General features: G+C 41.2%; 1 protein-coding gene across 1 annotated transcript; it reads left to right on the top strand.

Moving 5' to 3' along the window:
• On the top strand, positions 1-25,798 carry ADGRF1 (adhesion G protein-coupled receptor F1). The gene is made up of 15 exons (XM_068558060.1): positions 1-59; positions 1,530-1,681; positions 3,818-3,875; positions 6,115-6,264; positions 7,230-7,403; positions 9,377-9,477; positions 10,514-10,572; positions 14,041-14,192; positions 15,342-15,505; positions 17,153-17,341; positions 19,197-20,570; positions 22,250-22,291; positions 23,299-23,358; positions 24,968-25,034; positions 25,580-25,798. Exons 2-15 carry the CDS (start codon positions 1,613-1,615, stop codon positions 25,651-25,653), a joined length of 2,733 nt encoding a protein of 910 aa, XP_068414161.1. The 5' UTR covers positions 1-59; positions 1,530-1,612; the 3' UTR covers positions 25,654-25,798.
• The last annotated feature ends 1,574 nt before the right edge of the window (positions 25,799-27,372 follow it).

Here is a 27,372-nt window from a genome sequence, read left to right as displayed (position 1 = left end):
GGCCGCACTGCTGGGATGGCAAGGCATGTATGAAGTTTAAAGTGCACCCAGGAAGCAAGGTAAGGGCTGGAGAACCAACCCTGGGCTTCTGTGCTGCTGACCCCAGGCACTTATTCCAATGGTGGGTTATTGAGCTTGGGAATCATAGCTCTTCATCTTTTCCTATGGAGATGTAAAGAGAAAGGGAACTTTACGACCATGACTATGGACTTTTGTCTAAATTATTCTGAGATAACCATGAACTTGAGGACAATTTGTTGCTAACCACATCAACTAGGAAGAAGGCCACAGGGAAGTATTCCTTCATGTTCTGTCAATACTGGCCAATAAAACTTTTTAAAAATTTTTGTTAACAAAACCCCACACAACATAAAACGTACCATCTTAGCCATTTTTAAGTGTAAAGTTCAACAGTGTTAAATATATTCACACTGTTGTGCCACAGATTTCTAGAACTTTTTCTTTTGGCAAAATTGAAACCCTATACCCACTGAATAACAACTCTCCTTTACCCCCTCCTCCCAGTCCCTGGCAACTGCATTCTTTTTTCTATTTCTATGAGTCTGACTTCTTTAGATCCTCATATAAGTGGAATCATATAGTACTTGCCATTTTGTGATTGGCTTATGTCATTTAACATAATGCCCTTAAGGTTCATCCATGTTCATAGCACGTGACAGAATTTTTTTTCTTTTTGAAGACTGAATAATATTCCATGCCTAATAAAACTTTTGGCAATGATGGAAGTGTTCTGTGTCTACACTGCCTAACATGGTAACCACTAGCCACATGTGGTTATTGAGCACTTGAAATGTGGCTAGTATGACTGAGAAATTGAGTTTTTCATTTCATTTTATTCTAATTAAAATTAAATTTATTCTAATTAAAATTAGACTGTCACATGTGGCTAGTGGCTACTACATTGGACAGAACAGCTCTAACTCGTGATTTTTTTCATTGCCCCCAAATAACCTGTGTGTAAATGATTAAATCTTGTGACCATGACTATGGGCTGAGTTTTGTCTAAATTATTCTAAGATACCCATGAACTTGAGGACAGTTGGTTGCTAATTACATGAACTATGAAGAAGGAAATTTGCTGGATTGGTTCACTATTATTTTTATGCTGAAATACTCAGAGTCTATCTTTATATTAATGGTTCTAGGGCCCTTGGTTATTTGAATGCTTGTCTTTACTGAGATGAAAAGAAAACCTCAGTGAAATATAAAAGGCTGGATGTTAAATGCACCCAGCTGCAAAGTTAAGCAAGCCATGATTTTAAAATAGCCTGTGTTGAGTCAAATTTGATCACTTAGATCAAACTTAAACTTAGAAGAGAGTTCTGGAGAAATTTTCTAGTAGGTTCATAAAGAGAAAAATTCACTAGTTCTGCAGTGGGAGTGGAAGTGATGGTGTCTCCGGTGCAAAAAAATAACCAAGTGCTCAGGGCTTCTGATGAGCCCAGCTAGGCTTTACCTCCGTGTGCATTTAAAAATTTTGGCTTGAATGACTTGTTTTTGTGCCTCAGCCTTGCATGGCGCACACGTCTAGTCACAGACTGTGACTCCAGCTGTTCATGTCCTGTCCAGAACCAGGAGGGGCCAGGGGAAGATGAGAGTTCCTACGCTCTGGCTCTTCTCCTTCTTCATGATCACCGAGGGCTGGAATGGCTTTCTGGGGGTGAGTTTGTGTACGTCCTGTTTTCTTCTCTACCACCTCCCCTCTGTCCTTCTGGCACTTTGAGCATCCGTCACTCTCTAGGCAACTGCAATGACAAAATTTCATAGACTTGGCATCAGAAGTGCTGGGTTCTTGTCTCAACATTACCAGCATTAGCTGTGTGGCCTTGGATGAGTCACTTCATCTCTTGGAGCTTAGATGACCTGACTGCAAAAACCAGGATCTTGGACTAAGCCATACTGGAGATCTTTTCTAACTCAGCGCATCCTCTCCTATGGCCTCTTTGATGGAGAAAAAGCATATAGATCGACATTAGCAGTCCTTGGCCTCTTCCCTACCTATACTCACTTTCTTTTTTTTTTTTTCTAGTAACCTTTTTTTTAATTGAAGTAATAATTTACATATTTTAGTTTAGTTTACATAGTTAATTTACAATGTTGTGTTAGCTTCAGGTATACAGCAAAGTGATTCAGTTATACATATATATATGTATACATATATATATATTCTTTTTCAGATTCCTTTCCATTATAGGTTACTATAAAACTTTGAGTAGAGTTCCCTGTGCTATACAGTAGGTCCTTGTTGTTTATCTGTTTTATACATAGTAGTGGGTATCTGTTAATCCCAAACTCCTAATTTGTCCCCCACCCCCCCTGCCCCTGTCCCCTCTGGTGACCATAAGTCCGTTCTCTAAGTCTGTGAGTCTGTGTCTGTTTTGTAAATAAGTTCATTTGTATCATTGTTTTAGATTCCCCCTGTAAGTGATATCATATGATATTTGTCCTTCTCTTTCTGACACACTTCCCTTAGTATGATAATCTCTAGGTCCATCCATGTTTCTGCAAATGGCATTATTTCATTCTTTTTTATGGCTGAGTAATATTCCACACCTATGTCACGTCTTCTTTATCCATTCGTCTGTCGATGGACACTTCGGTAGCTTCCATGTCTTGGCTATGGTAAATAGTGCTGCTGTGAACATTGGGGTGTATGTATCTTTTCAGATTAGAGTTTTCTCTGGATATATGCCCAGGAGTGGGATTGCAGGATCATATGGCAACACTATTTTTTAGCTTTTCTAAGGAACCTCCTATTGCTCTCCATAGTGGCTGCACCAATTTACATTCCCACCAACAGTGTAGGAGGGTTCCTTTTTCTCCACATTCTACTCACTTTCTTGATGCTTTCATCTGGGGTCATGGTGTTAATGTTCTCTGCATGCCAATGACTCCAAAATCTGTGTCTCCTTCTCACACCTGTCCCCCGAACTCCACACTCACGTATCTACTACCTACTTGGTATCTCCAGTTGGGTGCCAATATCCCCTCAACTTAGTATGTCCAAAATTAAACTCTCGGGTTTTTTCTCACCAAACCTGCCCCTCCTTGCCCATCTCAGCAAATGGTATCACTGTCTCTCCAGCTGCTTAGGCAGAAAACTTATTACTACGCTTGACACTTCTCATAATCCATGTCTAAACCATTAGATCTTTTTTTCTGGTTTTCTCTTTAAAATATATCCAGACTCCAAACACTTCTCACCAACTCCGTGGTTACCATCCTGATCCACACCTTCATCATCTCTCACCTATATTATTTCGATAGCCCCTGAAACGCTCTCATTGCTTCGGTGCTTGTCTATTCCCAACACGGCCGCAGGATTGAGCCTTCTAAAAAGTGGAGCAGAGCACACCTTTCCTCTGTTCAGAACTCTCCAGTGGGCTCCCATCCCACTCAAGCAAAAGCTAAGCCCTTGCCACAGCCCAGAAGGATCTACAGGACCTGCCTCCCCAGAGATACTCTCTGACGTCACTTGCTGGCCGGCCTCCCGGACTCCACTTAGCTACCCTGGCCTTCACGTGCCAGGCATATTCTTATCCCAGGGCCTTTGCACCTGCTCTTCCCTCCTCCTGGGAAATTCTTTCTCAGGGATCCTCACTTTCCTGCTTCCTTCAGGTTTGTGCTCAAAAGGTGCCTCAGCGATGTCCTGTTTTGCCCCCCGCCCCCACCATCCCTGGCTTGCATTTTAGATCCATGATTGCAGTTTATCTGAGAAATCCAACAAGGCCTTATGAAATGCAATATGACCAAGCCTCGCTGTAATTATGCTTTTTCTTTTTTTTCTTCTTCACAGAGTGATGATGGCATCAAAACAAAGCAAGAACTCATTTTGAATAAGGAAAAGCCTCTAGGTGAGACTCCCTCAGATAGCATGGTACAGCACGCGCTGGAGCCCAGAGAGCAGGGTTCAAATCCCAGGAGTGCTTCTGATGGGTTTTATGATCTTTGGCACATCGTGAAATACCTCAAATCTGTAAAACGATAGTTATAGTAATTCCTTGTGAGGATGAAATAATGTAATAAAGGCGTAGTATCCTGTCCCATAACCAGCCAGTAGCTGCTCCATAGTCTTCCTTTCCGTCTTCATCTTGATCCCAATAATGTGATGAATGACACAGACTTCAGTCTAGGAATGAGTTGTGGTCTGAAATTTGATTTGCGGGTCTGATGCTTCAAGCATTTGTGTATATTTCCTCCTGGAAACAATGGTACACACAGATGGTGGTTAGATTCCTGGGTCAGTCCTCAGAAGCCTTTTTACGGTGCCGTGAATCTGCCATCCAGCAATGTGCTAATAGGGCCATAGACCTTACCACATCGTAGCAAGGCTACAGTTCTTTGGGAAAATGAAACCAGAATTTCAACTTGGAATGCCATGGAAAGGTAAAAGCACAAGTATACATTGAACTGTTACCAGTGCCAGGCCCTATTCTAAGTGTGTTAGATGAATTAAATCCTCACAAAGATCCTCTGAGTTAGGTACAATCGCCATCTTTTATGACTTTTTTTTTTTTTTTTAAATTAATTAATTAATTAATTTATTTATGGCTGTGTTGGGTCTTCGTCTCTGTGCGAGGGCTTTCTCTAGTTGTGGCAAGCAGGGGCCACTCTTCATCGCGGTGCGCGGGCCTCTCACCATCGCGGCCTCTCTTGTTGCGGAGCGCGGGCTCCAGACGCGCAGGCTCAGTAATTGTGGCTCACGGGCCTAGCTGCTCTGCGGCATGTGGGATCTTCCCAGACCAGGGCTCGAACCCGTGTCCCCTGCATTGGCAGGCAGATTCTCAACCACTGCGCCACCAGGGAAGCCCTACAATCGCCTTCTTTATTTTATAGATAGTGAAACTGACAAGGCCGGTGGGTAGGTGGGGCAGGATTCAACGCCCAGTCAGTCTGGCTCCAGAACCAGAGCCATTAATCTTTCCCCCCTTCCCCGCCTATTACCTGCTTGGGCCACGGGAGTGGATTATCCCCTCAGCTTACATCCCTTGGAGTAATTCCCAAGGCCGGGACAGAGTTTCCGGCCTTAAGGAGATGCGGGGAGGGGTGAGTTGGTGGCAACTACAAAAGGCAGGAGTCTCCTGTAAATGTCCTGGGACGTGCTTCTGCTTCTGGATTTCCTTCTGAGAAGCCTAGGGATTGATCCAGCTGCTTTTCTTCCCTATAAATCTCCCAGCTCCCCCGGACCCTTAAGAAATGGGACAGTCTCATAGAAGCTCTCCATCTCACCTGTGCCTGTAGAAAGCACGGTCCCGTCCTGAGACATCTAAGGGATCCTAAGAGGTTTCACTGCCAATGATAACAAAATGAGACCCAGGAAAAAAGGATGTTCGCCTTTTGCCTCTTTTTCTCTGAGGCCCTTCACATTCTTAGCCTGGGGTCCACAGAGGACCTTGGGAGGATATTGAGACCCCATGGAACTTCATACAGAGTTTCATGTGAATGTGCCTAAGTGAATTCTGGGTGCGATTCCTCTTCTCTCCCAGCCCCAAACACCTAATGGTCTCTTCTTAGGGAAACAAAAGGTACTGCTCAGAAACGATAAGGTGGAGGTGAGGGTGCATCAAGGCTCAAGTAAGGTTTGGTTTGGTTTTACTTGTGCATTTCATCTCAGTATCAAACTCAGCTAATTAGTGGAACATTTGTACAGGAGAAGGAAGGGCTCTTTGGAGAGGAAAGAGGGGACTGGGGGTTTTATATCAGAGATACGTCCAGGATACCAGAGCTGGGGGAGGAGGAAGGGAGAGTGACCAGGACTTTCTCACCTCTTCTCCCTTCAGTCTTGACCCTGAAACTTGACTCTGGATGTGACCTGAGAAGTATGTAAAGTCAGGAGGGCAATGCTGGGGTGGGTCAGAGAGCACAGAGCAGCTGGCCTGTCAGAAGTCAGAGGAGAGAGGTGTCTTAGGCACCTGTGGACGGTCTGATGCTTTGCTCGGGATGCTCATTTTTAGTCCATGTCTGGATGAAGTGACCAAGCCATGTCCGTGACCCTCAGGCTGAATCTGACAATTGCTCCGAGGTCACTTGCTCTGCAGTATCTCCCTCCCAGCCTGAGAAAAGAAGGCTTTGACAGTCTCTCTTTCTCTCTAGGTCCATTCCAGGAATACGAGCTGCTGCTTCAGGTGGCCTATCGAGATTCCAAGGAGAAAAGAGACGTGAAGAACTTTCTGAAGCTTTTGGAGGTTTACCCTCTTTTTTTACCTGGGCCGGTGAAGATTATCAGAGCAAAGGCCACCACGTGTGAGTCAGTCTCTGGTAACTGGGAGTGGAGATGGGGAAGGTGGTGTGTGAGTCGGGAGAGGTTAGGTTATGCTGGGGAATCAATCATCTGCCCAATATCTGTAGCTGAAAAGAATAAATGCTTGTAAAAAATATCTGACCAACAGCACTAATGACCACCACAATGGGGTTAGGAGAAGTTAAATGATTTATCTAAAGCAAGAGTTCTCAGAGTGTGGTACCCAGACTGACAGTAGCAGCAGCCTCAGGGAACTTAAAAGAAATGCAGATCCCTGGCTCCATTCCAGACTTACTGAATCATAAACTTTGGGATGAGACCCCTCCCAGAAGATTCTGATGCATGATCGCGTTTGAGAACCATTTACAGCACACCATTGGGCATATTTTCACAACAGTATCTGGTGACTTTGCCCCATTTTTTGTTTTTTGTTTTCTCTTGAAAAGGAAAGGTTTTTTAGTGGGAGTTTTAGGTCCAATACAAGCATACAGGATTGGTTAATAAAATTTTTCATCATGACTCTCAACAAAAAGGTCTCTCTGCCTTTGCCATATTGCTAACAGGGACTTTGGGGGAGTGCTGCTAGGTGGATGGGAGCCTCCGATAAGACAGTGGACAAATACCATCTAGAACCCTTTAAATGACTCTCAGGTCGACATATCCTCTTCTGCTTCTTTCTCCATTTAAGTGGTACCTACTGGACACACATCCTTCTTTTGGATGCTAGCCCCAGACATTTGATTTTTATGTTGGCTGGGTTTCTGATCCAACCTCAGTATCTATTGAGTGGGACGTTTCCTTAACCTTAAACATACTTGTTTCCATCTTGTTTTCATCCTTTATAGCTTTTGGAAAGAAATATCTCTAGCTTTTGGTTCAGATTCTATATCAGAACCAAAGATGAGAACTCAGCCCTAGCCAATTTATTAACCAGGTCCCGTGAGACCAAGCTCTGTTTTTTGTGCAGACTGTGGCATCCAGAACGGGGTCCTGCGCTGTGCCTGTGACGACGGCTACTCCTGGTTTCCCCCCTCGTGCCTTGATCCCCAGAAATGCTACCTTCACACGGAGGGATCTCTCCAGAGCTGTGATTGTCATCTCAACAACCTCACCCAGAGTGTCCATTTCTGTGAGAGAACAAGTAAGTGTGTAAGGATACCAAGAGGGGAGCTGGGGCCCCTCCCACCTTCACATGTGACAGAGAGGGAAGGACCACTGGGTCTGTGCCCCAGTGTTTCTCTTTGCCTCCCAGAGAAGAGCCAGTGTTTACAGGGAGTTGGAAGGGCAGTGATGACGTACCCTGCTAGGCTTGGCTGGACACAGCGAGAGCTTCGTAAGTGCAGAAAATTCAGAAATGCAAGCTGATGTTTGGGCGCCAGCTCAGCCTGGAGGTACATCCAGCTCACCTCGACAATTCTACGATTCTTCTGAGATTTAGGGAGATTCCCTGAAATTCCAAGTAGGGGAACAGCTTGAGTAAATAACGTTTTTCTTCCCACCTTCTTTTGACTTCTTTGGCCAACATCAATTTCCAGAAAATAAAAATTTAGAGGTGCGCAAGCAGGGAGGGTTACCTAGTGATTATATTGAAAGAAATTCTGTAAATTGCCAACAAATATGTGTGTTGAATGAATTGCCAAAACTAAACAAAAGTTGAAAGTCTAGTTTAGGAGCCAGTGGATGCTGAGGGAGCTACTGCTGACTTAGGTTGATGTTCAGGGGATGATGGGGTGAGCTGGATGACGTGGGCTCCAACAGCTTGAAGGACTTTTAAGAAATGTCCCCAGAGACGAGTCCAGTTATCTTGAAGCTCCAGATTTTGGTAGAGTGGAGCAAAGAGTGAAGGAGGACCTGAAATAGCCCAGCTTTCCTGGGTCTCCCTGGGTCCCTTTCCCAGAACCACAGCAGTTCAGGTTAAGGTAACACTTATTTATTTATTCATTTTAAAAATTTTATTGAAGTATAGTTGATTTACAATGTTGTGTTTAATTTCTGCTGTACAGCAAAGTGACTCAGTTTTATATCTATCTATCTATCTATCTATATATATATTTTTGCATATTCTTTTCCATTATGGGTTATCAAAGGGTATTGAATACAGTTCCCTGTGCTATGCAGTAGGACCTGTTGATTATCCATCCTATATATAATAGTTTGCATCTGCTAATCCCAGACTCCTAATCCTTCCCGCCCCAAGTAACACGTATTTATTAAGCACCATCTTTATACCCAGATCTGGGGCAAATTCTGGGAGGTCACCATGAGGCATTTCTCTTGCTGTCGATCAATTAGCAAGCTACTTGGGGAGGCCAGGCTGTTGACACATGAAAGAAGACAATGTGATCTCTTCAACAAACTTTGATGAAAGCCTACACTTTGAAAAGTGGTCTAAGTCTGATCCATCTTTGGGGGATACAAAGATGGATCAGACAGGGATTACACTGACAAGGAGCTTCCTAAAGTAGAGTGGGGACGTACATGCATGAGGTGTGTTCATAGATAGATGTGTAGGTGAAGAGGCTGGAAGGGAGGTATGGATAAAGTACTGTAAGAATTTAAAGGAGAGGAAGACTCTTTTCATCTGGGGCCCAGGGAAGGTCTTGCTAAAGAGGCGCATTTAACTAAGTCTTGAATGAAAGATACACAGGATTTGTCCATCCAGAGATGGGGAATAACCTGTCCCAGAGGAGAAAAGCACCAGTAATGGGTAAGCAAGGGGTAAGTTGCAGTTAGCGAGTAGTGATTTTTTTTTTTTTTTTTAATTTTTAAATAGGGACAACGTTTAAGCTCAGGGCCTAGACTGGGATAAGTGACTGCCTTTTATAACCACATGTGAGTGGCTACTCATTTACCTGCTTATAAGGTCATCTTGATTATCTCACTTTCCCATTATGTTCCAAATCCACAAAAGAAAATTCCGGTTTTGTGGATGCTTCCTATATTACTTTAGGTGAACATTCATCATAAAAAGAAATTGACAAAAAGAAAGGAGAAAAAAAGGAGTTGGAGTACCACTGTCAAATAGATGGGCTGAATTAGACTTCTGTAATTTTAAGCTATAATATATCAAGTGAGTAATTTTTATCTCTGTAAATTTCTTTTTATTTTCCATAGAGGTTTGGGGTACTTTCAAAATTAATAAAAGATTTACAAAAGACCTTTTGGATTCATCTTCTGCTCTATACTCCAAATACACCACTGGAATTGAAATTCAAGTAAGCACCTTCTACTTATTACAAAAGAAATCGTTGGCTAAACATAAGTTCAGATGTTTGCAATTCAACATATTTATTTAACACATATTCTTAATTATTCATTTTCAATGAGTTATTACATAGCAGTTAATCACTCTGCCCACAAGTGATGTCCTTTGAACATTTTCTTTCAAGGAGCGTTAAGCAGTTGACTTCTTCCCATTTCTTTAGTGTTTAGTTTTGCTCATTTGTTAGGGTAATATTAAACCAAGCCATCTTGATTATTTTCTTTTTTTTTTTTTTAAGTACTAAGGATCTTTATTCTCAGGTCTGATATTGAATCTGTGGCTGCAGATAATGTCACTATTTTGAGAATAAAAGGTCCCATTATCTTCATTCTTTGCAAGTCTTCAGCCACAAAGTTACACCTTATTCTCATAACAAGATAAGTGAATCAAGCCTTCTTGATTATTTTCTGATTTTTATTTGTCAAAACAAAGTTTTCATGATCTAAGCTCAATTGTTAACATTTGGGATTTTTTCCTTAAAGAAGCCTCTCTTGTTAGAGGCTAAAGAGAGTTACTGACCAAAATTTTGGACTTCATAATGAAGTCACATAAAACTACCTCTACCTAGGATGGTGGTTCAGATGTGGTTCTAACTGAAGATATGCACAAACACCTCGCAGGTAGATTCAGTTTAAGCATCTATTGAAATCAATGGCTTATTTAGGGGAAGGAGAAAATAGATTTTGGGTGAATTTATTATATTATCTGGCACCCGACCCAACCTCTAGTCTAAGCAGTTGGTTCTACATTCTTTATTAGCAACCTCAAAATTAAATTATATGTGTGTGCACAGGCGTGTGTGTGTACATTCTCTGCTATCATTTTTAATGTATTTCTATAACATGCAACTACCTCTTGCCATATCTCTTTCCTTTTCTTGGTGCTTCCGTTGGTTATTTATTGTCTGCGACCATTTTTTGCTCAAATGTCTCTCTTGTGTGGGACAAAGATCAACATATTGCTCTTTGCTCTTTGCTCTCTTTGTAAAGCTGAAAGAAGCGTACAAAAGTATCCAAGGTTTTGAGTCAGTTCAAGTCACCCAGTTTCGGTAAGTAATACAATGGTCTTAGAAGGGCATCCCTGGAATCATGCACCCGTCCTGCAGGATGCCTCATGCTGTTTCCAAGTGACCTTGACAGAAAATAAGTCAACTGCTCTTTGAAGTAGGATTCTTACTAAAACTGGATAAAAGTCTGTGGTGCTTTAAAAAATCTTGAGGAAAGCCTATATTCTCATTTAAATGCCTTTGCGAATATAAATATTAAATGGCATTCTCGAAGCTATGGATCAGAAACTAGAATTGGAAACCCGCATGGCTTGGAAGGAAGCAGGAGGATGTGGTGTGCATGCATGGGAAGGGGCGAGTGGTGGTGACAAGGGTGTGGGTTGCGGAGGGATGGGTTTTCTCCTTCCATAAACACAGAGGGTGTGATGTTGTATAACTGGGGGCCAGAAGGGGCTCCTTGGGTAAAATATTATATTTTTGTGTAGATATCATGTATGTACCACAGTTCAAAGTCCAGTAGTCATTGTCTACAGCAAATAAAGAGATATTTAGTAAATTAGCCTTTTGTTTATACTTTAGTTCAAAAGTTATTTGGTTAGTTACCTGTGTGTGTATTGATTACCAGCTATTTATAGTCTGCTTGATAGAGGAAGTGACTTAGAGGTCAGAGAACTTAACTTCTTATATACTTTTTTCACAACTAAAGAATAGCTATAGGAAATTTTCAGTAACTTTTGCTATAAACATACTGTCCTGGACAGTATCCTTTAAGCCCTCTCATGTACCCATAAAAAGGCTCACATGTATAATATTCTTTAAAATTCAGTGCTAGGAAAAACACTGCTTCTTTTTTCTTATATCAAGGTCTATAGAATTAATCTAACTTCTGTTTTTGACTTTGCCGTCATTGAATTCATAGACAGCATTGAAACTCAATCAACAGTTTTGTATTCAATATTCACATGTTTCTTTTCCTTGGTCCTGGTTTTCTATTTATATTTCTAATTTATATTCCATCATATATATATATATATATATATATATATATATATATATATATATATATATATATCTTACAAACTGTCTCCAATAATTTGTAGACAAAATCACAGTAAAAGTAGATAAGTCTATAAAATACAACTATTTTGGTTTTACTCTTTACATACATGATCTAAAGTAAATCTTAGTCTCTCACAGTCTCAATTTATTTATCTGTCAAACAGGACTGTTAATACCTGTGGAATTTGATTTAACCTCATTACATAAAATGAAATAATAGAAAAATACTTTTCAAACACTATAGAAGGGCCGTATCAATGAAAACACATTGTGATCATCACAGCATAAAAGGGTATTTGGGTTTATTTATTGTGAGTTCAATGTAGTTCAATGTTAGTTCAATGTAGTGATTAAGAATTTGAGCTTTAGAGAGCCAGAGGTTCATATCCATCAATTAATAATTAATGACCTGACCCAACTTCTTTAGGACTCAGTTCTCTTATCTATAAAATGAGAATAACCCTAACCCTAACCCTCATGGAGTTGCAGGATTAAATTAATCCATGTTATCTCACTTGCTTTCATAACTTCAAATACCGTCTGTATACAGATGGGTTCTAAATTTATTACTTGACCTCAGTCTCTCCCTTAAACTCTGGACTCCAATATTCAATGCCTATTAACATCTCCAGGTGATTTTCTAGTAGGCATGTCAAATGTAACATGTCCAAAATGGGAGTCCTGCAACTCCCCCCCGTCATAAGCTTTCATCTCCTTCTCCCACTGTCTTCCCCATCTCATTTCCAGAGATGCTGTTCTTCTAATTGCACAGACCCAAATCTTAGAGTTATCCTGTCTTGATTTATTTTACAATAAATTATACTTAATTATTGAGGTATAATTTACATACAGTGATATGCTCAAAACTTAATTGTACAGCTTTATTAGCTTTGACAAATACTAATACCCGCCACCTCCTATCAAGACAGACCATTTCCATTCTCCCCAAAGTTCCCTTGTGCCCCTTTCCAGCCAATCTCCATGCACATTCCTACCTCCCTACCAGAAATAACCACTGATCTTATTTCTATCACCATAGGTTGGTTTTGCTTATGCTAGAACTTTACCTAAATGGAATCATCTAGGATATAGTTTTTTTGTGTGCATGGCTTCTTTCACTGAGCCTAAGGCCTTTGAGACTCATCCTTGGCTTTTTGAGTATCAGTGATTCCTTCCTTTTTATTGCCCAGTAATAGTCCATTGTATGAATATACTACAATTTGTTTTTCAATTCTTTGGGGTCGTTCTTGCCTGGTTTCTTTCTCCCACACCCAATATCTGCTCCGTTAGCAAGTCTTCTGGCTCTATCTTCAAATACAACGTGAAACTGACCAGTTCACTTCTCCCCACACACACTGCTACTCAATCAGTTCAGGGCACCACCCTCTCCTTCCTAACTAGTTTTCCTGCTTCTCTGCTTCCTCCCTTCACCTATTTTCTACACAGCAGCCAGAGTGATGATCTTAAATTATAAATCTGATCATGCCATGCCTTTTCAAAAAGAATAAAACCTTTTAATAAAAGATGAAATTCAGACTCAAAGGCCCTATTCCATCTGGCTCCTGGGTACCTCTCGAGGGTCTTCTCCTATCCACCTCTCACCTGCTCATTGAATTTTAGTCACGTTAGCCTTGAAGTTTGTCAGACTCACAGGCATTTTCTTGCCTCCAGCCCTTCTCAGGTGCTGGCCATGCTGTACCAATTTTCTTTGCATCACTGGCTGTTTCTTTTCATCCTTCAGGTCCCAGCTTCAAAGACACTCTGCACAGAGAAGCCTTTCCTGACCAGTCTTATTTAAAGTGGGCCTCACGTCTACTTGATATTCTTTTTTTAAAAAGATCTATATGAAGAAAACTTTATTTTAAAAGTTTTATTGGTGTATTGTTGATTTACAATGTTGTCTTAGTTTCAGGTGTACAGCGAAGTGAATCAGTTATACATATACATATATCCACCCTTTTTTAGATTCTTTCCCCATATAGGCCATTACAAAGTATTAAGTAGAGTTCCCTGTGCTGTACAGTAGGTCCTTATTAGTTATCTATTTTATATATAGTAGTGTGTATATGTCCATCCCAATCTCCCAATTTATCCCTCCCCCCACCTTACCCTCTGGTAACCATAAGTTTGTTTTCTACATCTGTAACTCTATCCCTGAACTTGTCTCTCATAACACTTAACAAAATTTGGAATTATATATATATATATATATATATTTATAATTATGATTATATATATATTTATAATTATGATTTTATATATATATATATATATTTAGTGGTTATTTGTTTCTTACTTGCCTTGCCTTCTCCACTGGCACGTAAGCTCCAAGAAGGCAAAGACCAAATCTATTTGATCTATTCCCACAGACCCAATGCCATTCCCACACAGAATAAGCCTCGAGTGACTGAATGAATGAATCTCATTTTTCTTTCCACGTCATCATCGTAGAAATGGAAGCATCATTGCTGGGTATGAAGTTGTTGGTTCCAGCAACACATCTGAACTGCTGTCAGGCATTGAGCAGGCGGCGAAGAAGGCTAAGACAGGCCTGCATCAGCTGTTTCCACTAGAAGACAACTCTTTCAGAGTGTTCGGAAAAGGTAACACTGGATTCCCGTCCTCTGTAGGCAAGTAGATTAGGGGAGCCTAATTAGTAGATTGTATTATATATTGGAGATGTTCCCGAAACAGAATTGTTCTAAGACTGACTTTTAGTAGAAACAAGCAGCTGTTTCCCCTCCCAACCAGGATGAAACTCAATTTCAGCTCACTATTTCAGACTGTTGCTCATGGGTGAGCTGACCTCCAATTCTTAGTGTAAACGTCACACAAGACTGATTCACTGCAGGCGCTGATGGAAATGATTCAGCAATGGTTTCCTGGTATACATGCTGGAAGAGCCCTGGGGCTGATGAAATTCCTAAATCATAATCCAAGGGACCCAGGAAAGAAAGCATTTTTTCCAGGTCATTCACATACACCCAGACACACAAACACACACAGATATACATAGACACACACACCCTACTTCTTTTCTTCAGATGTTTAAAAAATTCTTTACATTCAGCTTTAAAACTCTCTTACCAAGATTTGTGCCACTTTCAACATTTATTCAACAAATATTTACTAAGTGTCCAAAGTGATTAGGCACTTAAGACACAGCAGTGGGGAAAAGAAACAAAAATCATAGCCCTTGTGGTTCTTCCTTTCAAGGCTTCCTCTATCCCAGTCCCAACATGGTAAGAATATATTATGAAAGGCCAGCTGCAAGAGGAACTAGTGGTTGATCATGATGTGAGACGCCTTTAAAGGGGTACAAAGTAGGACATGTCACCCCCAAATGGCAACTGCCTATCTTTTAACCCTATCATGCTTTGTCCCATAGTGTCTTGAAGATTTTCTGGTTTTCTAGCATTCCCTTAAAGAGTGAAAATATTTCCTTGGAGGGATCACACCTTGTCTTATTTTCACTGAATACTTGACTATTTGATAGCCCATTAAATTCAGATTGTTGGCATAGATCAGACACCTGGAGGGAAAGGAGGCCAGCCTTGGGGAGGGTAGGACATCAGGAAAGAGGAAAAGGGGCTGATGGGGTGAAGCTGGGCATCAAAGACAAACTTCTCCTACTCCTGAATTTTGCCTGGGTTTTGTATGAAAACATGACTTAAAAAGCACTGCTTTATGGTTTATAGAGAGTGTCAAAATATTCAGAGACATTTTTCTTCTTTGTTTCCCTTCTTTTCCAGCCCAGTGTAACAGCATAGTCTTTGGATTTGGGTCTAAGAATGATAAGTATACTCTTCCCTGTAGCAGCGGCTACTCCGGAAGCATCACGGCCAGGTGCCAGCCCTCTGGGTGGCATGTCCTCAGGGAGACGTGTGTGCTCTCTGAGCTGGAAGAACTGAAGAAGGTAAAAAAAGCATTTCCACCTTGCAGATTTGCCCTGGTTTTGAGTTTCACAGTGGGTGTCTCCCAGTGAGTATGGCTGGGTGGAAGGTAAAATGTATCAATTTGTCTCTTTGGTCAGAAGTCAGTGACATCAGACCCTGGGAAACCCAGGGAGTGTAGGTGTGAGTAGTGAGTCTAGGTAGCAGCCGAGAACCTCAGAAACGTCAGGTTGGATGGTTTTGGGGGGAGGGTGCTGCAGAGGTGTGAATCAATGCTGAAGAGAGCTGAAGATGGCAGAACAGCAACTAAGCTGGCCTCAGAAAGCCTGGGAATCAAAGATCCAAGTGAAGGTATAAGTCAGAAGCTATAACCTTAGTACATTTGTCAGAAACCGGGGCAGGGAGTGAGTCAGCCATATAGAATGATAGAACTTCAATGGCTCTCCAGGGCCATGCGCCTCACCAACTTCCTTCTATAGATCAGAAAAGGGGAGACTAAGGGGCTAGTGGTCCCTCTGGTAGCAGTAGTGTTGAACTAGAAACATGGTCACTTGATTTCCAGCCCAGTGCTATGACCTCCACATGATGCTCTCTTAGGAAGTTTCAAGTACTTAAGATGTAGTAGATAGAAAGATGGAAGCAAATGGTGAGGAGTTAAAACTCAAGTCATGGAAGAGGAACTCCAAGACCAGTTCACAGACACTATCCTGCAAATAGTTCATAGTGAGCAGACTTCAGTCCCAGCCAGAGACCCTGCTTTGGAAGCAGAGAACCCCACAATATTCACCAAGGGACTGTGGAAGCTTTACTGCTCTCTTTCTGGACCTCAGTTTTCTCATCTGTAAACTGGGGAGGAAGATTGGAGCAGATGTCTTCTGAGGTTTATCCTTGTTCTTGCCTTCTTTGGCCCAGTTTCTGGACACGAATCGTAGCTGGGACTGGGTCACCCCAGGGTGTGAGGACAGTCAGATCCCAGGTGCCCTAGGCAGAAGACAGCTCTGTCAGCTGAGAAGAGTAAAAAGGAAAACAGGGGGGATCTGGGATCCTGGGTTGATGTGCTTTGAACAAAGGGACTATCCCTCTTGGCTGCCTTCCAAATTAGCTCAGTGTCGTGGAAGCAGATGGGAGCCTCAAGGAAGAAGTAAAACCCCAAATCCAGTGACCAAGTGTAGCAAAATCTCCACGTATGTCCCTCTAAATCCTCTATAGGGATTTCTCAGCATAGTATAATGGATATAACATAGGATTTAGTGCCAAGTAGACCCTACCTTTCCACTTCCTAGCTGGGTACTGTTTGGAAAGTCACTGAATCTCACTGAACATCAGGTTCTGTATAATCACGGTAACAATTTATATAAAACTGCTTCTTAGTGAATCTCTTCAAGTTTCAGTTTCCTTAATCATAAAGTGAAAATAATCATGGTACCTCCTTTAAAGGGTATTGTAAAGATGAAATCAGTGAATCCCCAGTAAAACGTTTAGCACGCTGTATGGAAAATAAAAAGCACTGAATGACAGCCATTATATTGTTGTTAACATTGTTATATGATTATCCTACGTTATAATGCACCATACAAATGCTGGTTATTCGTGGCCATGAAATCTGATTTAAGTCTGATGAAGCACAAACATTTCATTGTTTTCCAGAACATAACCATTTCTATTCCTAGAATTTCAGTGTGATTGCCAGCAACGCCACTGAGGCAACCGTGTCATCCTTGGTGCAGAATCTGTCAATGGTCATTCAGGAAAACCCATCAACCACAGCCGGGAATCTGGCTTCTGTGGTGTCAATTCTGGGCAATATCTCGTCCCTGTCCCTAGAAAGACACTTCAATGTGTCCATTTCGACAATGGAGGTAAGGTCTGCCTGAGCTTGAATGGCTCACTTTAAATGCTCAATCTTGCAGGAGGAATGGCAGAAGCCCCAGTTGATGGGGTGCTGCTGAAAAGGACCAAAGAGCCATGTAACAGTCTTGATGTGAGCTTCACTGCTTCCTCTGCAGTGTACAAGCAACCCCTGGGGTCAATTATGTGAGTTCAAAGTAAGAGGGAGCTGCCTCCAGGCAGACTGCCTGGACAGCATCTGGCTGAGGGGAAAGCGTGAGCCTCTGCCCTGAATGACGCTGAATGACGCAGGTGCCAACTTTTTAATATTTAATATTGAGTCGGCAGTTGTTCCTTCCCGTGGCCATAAGCTCTGACTTTAGTATATCATATTTAGTATATTTTAAGAACTCCATTTTTTCGACTGGGGAATTCATGATTTAGTTTGGATATTTAAAAATTAACTTAAAAAATTACTCAAATGAGACATGCTCACTATAAGATATGCAAATAAACAAAAAGAAAAATAAGTGATATGTAATCTTGTCACCCTAGAATAGCCACTGCTTACATTTTACGTGTCACCTCAGTGCCTAGAAAATTGACAAGGGACACATAGCAGGTACTCAATAAATATTTGTTAAATAAATATCCTTCCAAACACTTTGGATGTGTGCATTTTATATGTTAAAGCATATAATATTTTACAAAATTGGGTTATATAATGTATACTGTTACATAATCACACAATCCTGCTTAACTGTATAAGGTGAACATAGCATCAGAGATGGCATTAAGTGTGAATAAGTTAAACTCCCTGAATCAAAGATGCTCAGATTTGTTTTTTTTTTTTTAAGTCTGACTATGCATTGTTTACAAGAGACCAACTAAAACAAGATGACACAAAAAGGCTAAAGATAAAATGAAGGACAAAAACAGAGCAGCAAACACAAACAAAAAGAAGGCAGAGGTTGCTGGGGCAATAGGAGGAGCTCACTATGGGATTTGGGCCAGAAGCCACAGAGGGCTCAGTTAGGGTAAGACTCAGCCAGAGGGATAGACGCCCGCAGCAGATGCCTGGGAACCAGACCCGTAAGAGTGAATGAGGGTCCTGGGTGAGAAAACGCTGCCTTTCAGGTACGTTTGGAAAAGGAACCTGGTTTTTGTTGTTGCTATTGTTTTTGTTTGTTTGTTTGGCTTTACTGCTTGCGGGATCTTAGTTCCCCAACCAGGGATCGAGCCTGGGCCCTCAGCAGTGAAAGCGCAGAATCCTAACCACTGAATTGCCAGGGAATTCCTTGAAAAGGAATCTCAAACTGAGACTGACCCTTAAAACCCACAACAATTCAATGCTTCCTTGTTGCATGTCCAGTGTTTAAGGATTTTTGCTTTATATTCTCCTCTATTAAAGAAAAGTCATAAATACAAATGAATTAAAACTTGAACATTCATGACATGAATTTAGAACTTCTGATATTAGCAAAAAAAACATGATATGGGAAAGCAATTACAAGTAACGTCTCACTCTTGGACCCTCAGCCTGAGGAGTCATGCAGTCCCGTTTGCCATCTCAGAAGGAAGAAAATGCACACTCTGCAGCACCCATTGCAGGATTCTCCTCCTCTACGCCGAAGCCCCAATCGGAGTATGAATTCCCAGGGGTGATCACCCTGGAACTGACATGATTCTGCTGACCCTCATTGCTTAACCCAATGCTTCCACCGTGTGGAGCACCAGAGCTGAATTTCATTGCTGAGTTTTAATGTGGTCCTCAACTGAGCCAATTCTCTGGGCAATTTTCCTGAGCTTAAGACTAATGACTATCCACCCGTAGTCCTCTGACCTGTGTACTCAAAATCCAAACTGACTTTCACCCTTGTATTTCAGAATGTCATCAATATATCTGACCACGTCCTTAATTCTGCCTCGGTAACCAACTGGACGGTGTTACTTCAGAAAGAAAAGAATGCCGGATCCCAGTTACTAGCGTCACTGGAAAACATCAGCGTTCTGGTCCCTTCGACAGCTCTGCCTCTGGAATTTTCTCGAGAATTCATTAACTGGAAAGGGATTCCAGCATCCTCAAATCAAAGCAATTTGGGTTACAACTATCAGACTGAAATGTTCCCAGAAAATACCTCCATTCCCATCAGAGGCCATGCATTAATTAGGTCAGACCAATTCCAGAAGCCCCTTCCAGAAACTATCATCAGCATGACCTCTTTGACCCTGGGGAACATTCTACCTGTTACCAAAAATGGAAATGCTCAGGTCAATGGGCCCGTGATATCCATGGTTATCCCAAACTATTCCATCAGTGAAATTTTCCTGACTTTTTCCAAGATAGAATCAAATCTGAGCCAGCCTCATTGTGTGTTTTGGGATTTCAACCATTCGCAGTGGAACGATAATGGCTGCCACCTAGTGAATGAAACTCCAGACTCGGTGACGTGCCGCTGTACTCACCTGACCTCCTTCTCCATGCTGATGTCACCCTCTGTCCCCCCTGCCATCGTTCCCGTTGTGAAATGGATCACCTTTGTGGGACTGGGGGTCTCCATCGGAAGTCTCATCTTATGCCTGACCATCGAAGCTCTGTTTTGGAAGCAGGTCAACAAAAGCCAAACCTCACACACGCGTCACATTTGCATGGTGAACATAGCCCTGTGCCTCCTGATCGCAGACATCTGGTTTATTGTCGCTGCCACCGTGGACACCACGGCAAACCCTTCTGGAGTCTGCACAGCTGCAGTGTTCTTTACACACTTTTTCTACCTCTCCTTGTTCTTTTGGATGCTTATGCTCGGCTTCCTGCTGGCTTATCGGGTTATCCTCGTGTTCCACCACATGGCCACGCCTTTGTTGGTGGCTGTCGGGTTCTGCCTGGGCTACGGGTGTCCTCTCATTATATCCATCATCACCATTGCGGTCACACAACCCAGCAATGGCTATGAAAGGAAAGATGTGTGTTGGCTTAACTGGTCCGATGGGAGCAAACCTCTCTTGGCCTTTGCGGGTCCTGCCCTGACTATTGTGGCTGTGAACTTGGTGGTGGTCCTGTTAGTTCTCACGAAGCTCTGGAGGCCCGCTGTTGGAGAAAGGCTGACTCAGGACAGCAAGGCCACTGTCGTCCGCATGGGCAGGAGCCTCCTCGTTCTGACCCCCCTGCTAGGGCTCACCTGGGGATTTGGCATAGGAACAATGGTTGACAGCCAGAATCTGGTCTGGCATGTTATTTTCGCATCACTCAATGCATCCCAGGTGAGAGCGATAAGAACCACCTAATACATCATCGGGTAATTGGAATAATTGTAGAGAACTGAGCATGGGAAGACCACTCTGGGGGCAATCTCATTTCCCTGCCTCTAGCAGGACTATTATAACCTAAATTGCCTGGCAACAGTGAATAGAAAAAAATAATAAAAAAAAAAATCCAGTCTTCCCAACAGTTATTCTCATACTGAAGCAGAATATCAGGCTTCTTCAATAATCCATTCCAGGGTTTTAAATCTGTTAGAGTTCACATAGCTAACGCTAATCTCTCTTGCTGTTGACCCAGTCCTCTTTGTCTTGTGCTGATGTCTGTTAAAGCACACAGGGAAAGGGAAATAAATCCAGAGTGCTTTTTGAGTCTGAATGGTGCAAAGGAAGTCCCCAATGTGCCAGAAAGCAGGGCCTGGCCAATGGTAGGCAGCACTGTCTTTGTAAATAAAGTTTTATTGGAACACAGCCATGCCCATTCGTCTACCTAGGGTCTGTGGCTGTTTTCCTTACACGGGCAGAACTGAGCAGTTGTGAGAGTCTGGATGACCTGCAAAACCTGAAATATTTACTCTCTGGCTCTTTACAGAAACAGTTTGCCCAACTCTGCTGCCAAGTATGGGTTTTACATGCCACGATCAGAGAGTGTTCAGAGAGTAGGTGGGCAAAGCAATCCTTAGGTTTTGGTCAATCTGGAAGAGAGCCTTCAGTCCTGGTTCAAGAAATATTTGCTGGGTCTCCTCTGGACAATGACTCAGGGTAGTGGGGGTTAAACGTTTGAGCTCTGGAGTTAAATAGCTCTGGGCTCAAATATGTCATGCTATCCAACTGTGTGACTGCTAACAAATTATTTAAATTCTCTATACCTTAATTCTCTCGTTTGGTACACAGGGATAATATTATTACCTGTATCTTAGAGTAAATGTGAAGATTAAATGAGATCATTTAACACTTAGAGCAGTGCCTGGCACAGAGTAAGCGCTCAGTAAGTATCTCCTGAATCCAGTTGGTTCTCCACCTACTGCAACAAACCAGGGTACATTTAGGTTGTGGCACAGAGGGCAGTCATAGAGAGCACACACCTAATGGTGACAGGTTTAGGGAACTTCTGTCCAGGGCCCTTGGTGACATGCTGTCTGAACAGGCACCAACTGAGGGTCCTCTGCCTGGGAGGAGGATTTCAAGGTCCAAGAAAGACTCTGCCAAGGGTTACCCAAGGGCTGGATGGACCTGGTGGAAAGGATGCTGATATAGTCAACTTCCTCTACTTGGCCTTGGGGTTGGACTTCAGTGACTGCTGACATCATAGACGCTTAGTTAACGTTTGTTTAATGCCTAAAGAAAGACTAAGACATAGAAGCAAATGGAAGTTCTTTGTTTTGGGTTTAGGATGACACAAAGGGGAAAATGATGCTCTACATGTGTTTCAGACTTTATTCACGCAATAATTTAATTATATGTTCAACCAAAAAAAAAAAAATGTTTGCGTACTTTGTGTTAATCCAGGCGTTGTGGAGTTTACACAGTATCCTTACCTTCAAGGACCCACAGTCAACAGGGGGACAGACAAGGAAATAATTTCAATGTGAGGGGATATAATAGAATAGTAATACATATAAATGCTTTTTTTTTACTGGAAAAGGAAAAGATAATACATGTGCCTTATTCCTTTTTTTAAGGGCTTTTTCATCTTATGTTTTGGAATGTTCTTGGATAGTAAGGTATGTGTATTCATTTCTTACTTTCTCCTTTAACCCAGGCATCTAGTCCCTCCCTTTCAGTTCTAGGGCCTTTATTCATATATAAGAAGTTAGACCATGGGTACCTGCATAATAAAATTCTATAATTTCACAAAAGGCAGGTTCAGTCAGGAGACAAAGAAACTAAACACTCATTGCTGATAACAGAGCTGTAGAGAACTAACCACAACATATAATGTGAACATTGTAGAAAAAAAGGGGAAACTTGTTTCTACTTTTAAATTATGATTTGGCATAATTAACCAGCAGAAAAACTTTCCTTAGGGGTGAATTCCTTTTTGCTCCTTTACTTAATTTATTCATTCACTTAGAATATGCTGAAAGGCCTATCTATTTGTATGTTTCTAGAATTTTATATAGTAAATATTACATAGCCTCTAACATTAAATAGAATTCCTAATGAAGGATGACCAATGTAAGTAAAAGATAATAGAAAAAAACTTAAACTTCTTTCATTATTTTTCCAAGCTTTGAGCCATTCTGCAGAGAGAGGTAAAGACAATAAGCTAATAAATGTAGCCTCTGTTTTAATAAGAAGATAAGGATATTTTATAATTATCATAATTGTTGCACATGCCACCAAACCCCTGTTTACAAAGAAGCAATTTGCCTCCTTCTTGATTGGACTAAATAATTCTGTTGTTGGCACCATTCACTTGATGAGGACACTCTTCACTTCAAAGATAAACTTCGATTTAGCCATTATTGCCAGTTACTAATGTCTAGAATCTGAATTATTATGGTTTTTGGTACTGTTGCTCTTTGTTTCATTCTAGATTTGTTTACAGGTAAAGAAAAGAAATAAAAGAAAAGAAATCCTTTCATCAGATCCACGTGCTTATAGCCTATTAAACGCTTCCGGGAAATACTACCGCTAAATAACAATTACACTCTGCAGTTTTGTTCTTGATTTGCCTCTGTATGATTGCCTATGTGTAGTTCCTCACTATTTCTTTTTTGCCCTATAGCTGCGACAGCTGCTACTCAACAAGTTGTCTCCTTTAAGCTTTTGGAACCAAGCATCAAAGGTAATCATCTCCTGCAGCCGTGGAGGCAACTTGTGAAGTTCCAGTTTTGCACTTTTTTACGCAGTTCAACGGCAAGCCCACTTTTGTGTAAACCCCTTGAGTTTCTGTTACGTTATATTCCTGGTATCTGGCACAATGTCCAGCACGTGGTCAATACTCATTAAAGAGCTGTTGAATGAATGAGTGAATGAGTGAATGGGTGAATGGATGTGAAGGTGTGGAAAGCTTCAAGGATTCTCAGGCATGGGAGTCTGTGGTGCTCTTGAGAGCAAATACATTTCAACATTGTTGCTTGCTATAGTCTGACTTGTCTCCCAATTTCTAGAATCAATAGTGTCCTTTGCTCTGCCTGCCTGTCTAGATCTCCTGCAGACCCCTTTTCCTTCTCCAGAAAATCAGAGGGGGAAGTCTTCATTAACTTCTAATATGTAAAATGATCTTTATGAATTTTCTCTTATGCTGGTGTACCTGACTTTGTCTCTTGCAATTTTAGCTCTTCAGTCTACAAACTGACAAGTTTGTATGGAAACAAAGCATTCTTATTTTCATTCTTCGCCACAAAAGTGCAATCCATGTAAGGAACAGTATAGTTAGGAACAAAAGTGCTTGCCTCTCAGTTTTGTATTTTTGACGTTAACTCAGACTTTTGTCTTTTAGCAAGACATGGAGGGCCTTTCAGAAAGGGTTCTAAAGCAGAAATTTCTGTGTGTGATAAAAATCAGCTGATTTAAGTGCATGAAAAACTACATGGGTATTTAGAGATTTTTAACAAGGGATAATATAACGTTTTGAAATAAAAAAAAAACAGTGAGGAAATTAGCCTCTGGCATTTTTATAAAATAATTTTCCTGGGTCTGCATTTCATAGGAGAGGGCTGTGGGTTAGGAAGCTGTGACCCAGGAGCTGGCAGACCTGCCCTGTATTTCTGACTCAGTAACCAATTGGCTGTGTGACCTCAGGAAAGTTACTTAGTACCTTTTGGTTTCAATGTTCTCAAGATGTAAAAATTAAGTGTTAGACTAGTTACTCAAAGCAGAAGTTCTAATATTCTGTGATTTTGATTTTATGTCTTGAAGAACTAAAATCCCTTGAAACAGAAAATGTGAAACTAATGAATCATTCTCTACTCTTAAGAAAAGGAGGGAGTTTCAGCATGTGTGACTGCATTAAAGTCAAACCTTTAGTTAATAAAGCAAGACAGGACACTCCCCACCCTACAAAGCAGGAAGTCAGAATTATTCTCATTGGAAGGCCAAAGAGAGAAAAACACTGAAAAGTAAAATACACCAAAACCAAAAGTAAAGATGCCTGACAGTGGTTTATCTCCCTGTTTTTAATGTAAATTGTTGACCCTTTTCAGAAGGCAGCAGTGGTCAGTGAGGGCTTTGCATCTTCTGGATTTGTACCCCTTCTCCCGTTTCACTTTCAAATTAGGTGACAAAAGTGAGATTTTGTTTTCTGGGTAGGTGGCTCATTTGCTTTAAAGTAAATGCACATTTGGCAGAAGAAAAAATGAGTATTTGTAATCTTCTGAGGGAGTTTGAATGAAAAAGCAGGCACCTAAAAGAATACTTTGAATGCCTAAATGACTTGGTTTTCTTTTGTGCAGCAAAACTCATCAGATTCATCTGTCAAACCCAGATTCAAAAAGACTTTCAACCCATTCCAACACGAACGTGAGTTACAGCAAACCAAAGGTTCTAAGGGGTAGGAAGAAAGAACGTGAATCCATCATGGGCAACTCACTTTAGAGTCCAATCAAAATTCTTTGAATTTCAGATAAAGTTCAAGTGTCGGAACTTGAAAGAGCATATTTCCCTCCCAAAATGCTCAATGGGCTCATGCAGAAGCTTTGGGTCCTGTTATCACTGCCACCAACCAGCCTGAGGGCTTTTAATAAATCTCTTTACCTTTTTGGACCTTTGTTCCTCATCAGTAAAAAGAAAAACTAAGAGATCACTAAGTTTCCTTCCAGCAATAACATTCAGTGATCTCAAACCAATCTCATTTCCCAACGTCTGAAAATACGGTGCTTCTCTTCTCAAATGAGAGATGTCTGGCAAATGTAAGCTTCTATGGCATTAATAAAATGCTGTACACCCTAACCTCTTCCTAACACTGTCCAGAATTGTAAGGAATTGCATAGGCTTATTTTCATTTTGGTCTTATGCTTGATTCCAACATAGTAGCAATAATTCTTATCCTCTTTTTCCTTTTTTAGGCAAATATGTACTTTCTTATACTGGAGAGTCCTCAAACGACATCATGCTAACTCAGTTTTCATCATCTGAATAAGGCCGGGAACCCTAAAATCAAGAAAAATTTTTTGGAGCAAATTGACATTAGAGCTAAATGTCAGTGAAGAAATGATGTTCAATATTCAATGGATTTTTCTGATTTCGGAGTCTGAGAATATAATAAGGAACTCACAGCAGTTTCATGACAGCCATCTTTATCTTCAATTAAATGGAGAGATTACTTCCATGGGGTTTGATTCAAAGGAATTGCTTCATAAATGCAGAAGATTAGGTTTTTGTCGGAAATTATGTCAGTTGTACTAGCCTCTCACTGCCACAAACTATGGTTTCCTTTTTTCATAAAATAGCATTATTCATGTGACTTTTCTAATCATCTGAATTGGAGTAAGGAAATGTCATGAAATCACTTTAGATACATTGATGGACCATGTTCACTTTCTTATAAAAAAGTCACTGGTGAAATTTCCTAGAGAAAAGGCATTTTCCTCCAAAAACTTCCAGTTGGATTTTATGCTTGTTTTTTAGGTACAGTCACTGAACTTTGAAAGTTAATCAGAAACAAAATGGAAGTGTCCATTTCAGATAGCTTCATAGCCATTACTTAGGAAGTATAATGCAGTACTTTATATATATATAATGCAGTATTTTTTCAGTTTACAAGGCACTTTCATCTGGTCCCCCATCCAATGACGTGAGGTGTCCAGGCAGACCTAGTGCAGAGATGATGAAATAGAGGCTTGGACAGGTGAAGTGACTTCCCAAAGTGAAGCCAGTAAAGGGCGCTTTTAGGACTTTTGGTTCCTAGTCCGTTTCTACAGCCTCATAAAGTCTCCTAAAAATCTGCTGTGGCATTTTCAAAGCAAGTGTTGATTTCTTTCAATAACAATTGCAATGATGATGATGATGATGGCGGTGGTTAAGAAGTCATAAAAGAAGAAACAACATGTAGAGAGTGCTCACTATGTGTCAGGCATTATTCTAAGTGCTTTGCATCTATTAGCTCATGTAATCTTCACAATGAGCTTGTGAAGGGGGAATAATATTATCCCTGTTTTACAGCTGCTGAAACTAAGGCACAGAGAGGTGAGATGTGAGCAGGGCAATGTGGATGGCAAATGGCTATGCCAGGGTAGTAGTTATGGAAGTTGAACTACAATAAGAAGAGGGTTATATAAGTCAGCCTAGCAGGATTGGATCTGCTAATTTAATTGTAATTAGAATCCTAGACTCCTTGGTCTGCAAGGGAGCTCAGGCATCATCTAGCTACTATTTTACGAGTAGCCGTGATGTCCTAAAGTCTCAGCAGCCTGTGATTACAAAAGTAAGTCAAGTCCACATTTACTGCTATCTGTAGGACTATATTAGTCAGCTCAGACTGCCATAACGGAACATCACAGACCGGTGGTTTAGACAACAGAAATTTATTTTCTCATGGTTCAGGAGTCCAGGAAGTCCAAGTTGAAGCTGCCGTTCGGCTTGTTTTCCAGTGAGACTGCTCTTCTGTCTTGTCTGTGTCCTCACACGGCCTCTTCTCCATGCACATGCAAATAGAGCTCTCTGGTGTCTCCTCCTCTTCTTATAAGGACACCGATCCTATCAGATTAGGGCCCCACCCTTATCAGCTCATTTCACCTTAATTACTTCCCTACTGACCCTGTCTCCAAATAATCACATTGGCAGTTAGAGCTTCAACATATGAGTTTTGCAGAGACACTATTCAGTCCATAACAAGTAGCTAGAATTTTTATTTGCCTGT

This window comes from Eschrichtius robustus, chromosome 12, assembly GCF_028021215.1.
Source record: "Eschrichtius robustus isolate mEscRob2 chromosome 12, mEscRob2.pri, whole genome shotgun sequence".
Taxonomy (NCBI): Eukaryota; Metazoa; Chordata; class Mammalia; order Artiodactyla; family Eschrichtiidae; genus Eschrichtius; species Eschrichtius robustus.
Note: the sequence above shows the minus strand (reverse complement) of the source record. Positions and strands in the feature narration are given on the sequence as shown.

Bases quoted from the DNA above. Each gene is read 5' to 3' on its own strand.
- ADGRF1 (XM_068558060.1), top strand. From the start codon at position 1,613: ATGAGAGTTCCTACGCTCTGGCTCTTCTCCTTCTTCATGATCACCGAG. The intron at 3,876-6,114 runs GTGAGACTCCCT...CTTTCTCTCTAG, and splicing joins GAATAAGGAAAAGCCTCTAG to GTCCATTCCAGGAATACGAG. The intron at 17,342-19,196 runs GTAAGGTCTGCC...CTTGTATTTCAG, and splicing joins TGTCCATTTCGACAATGGAG to AATGTCATCAATATATCTGA.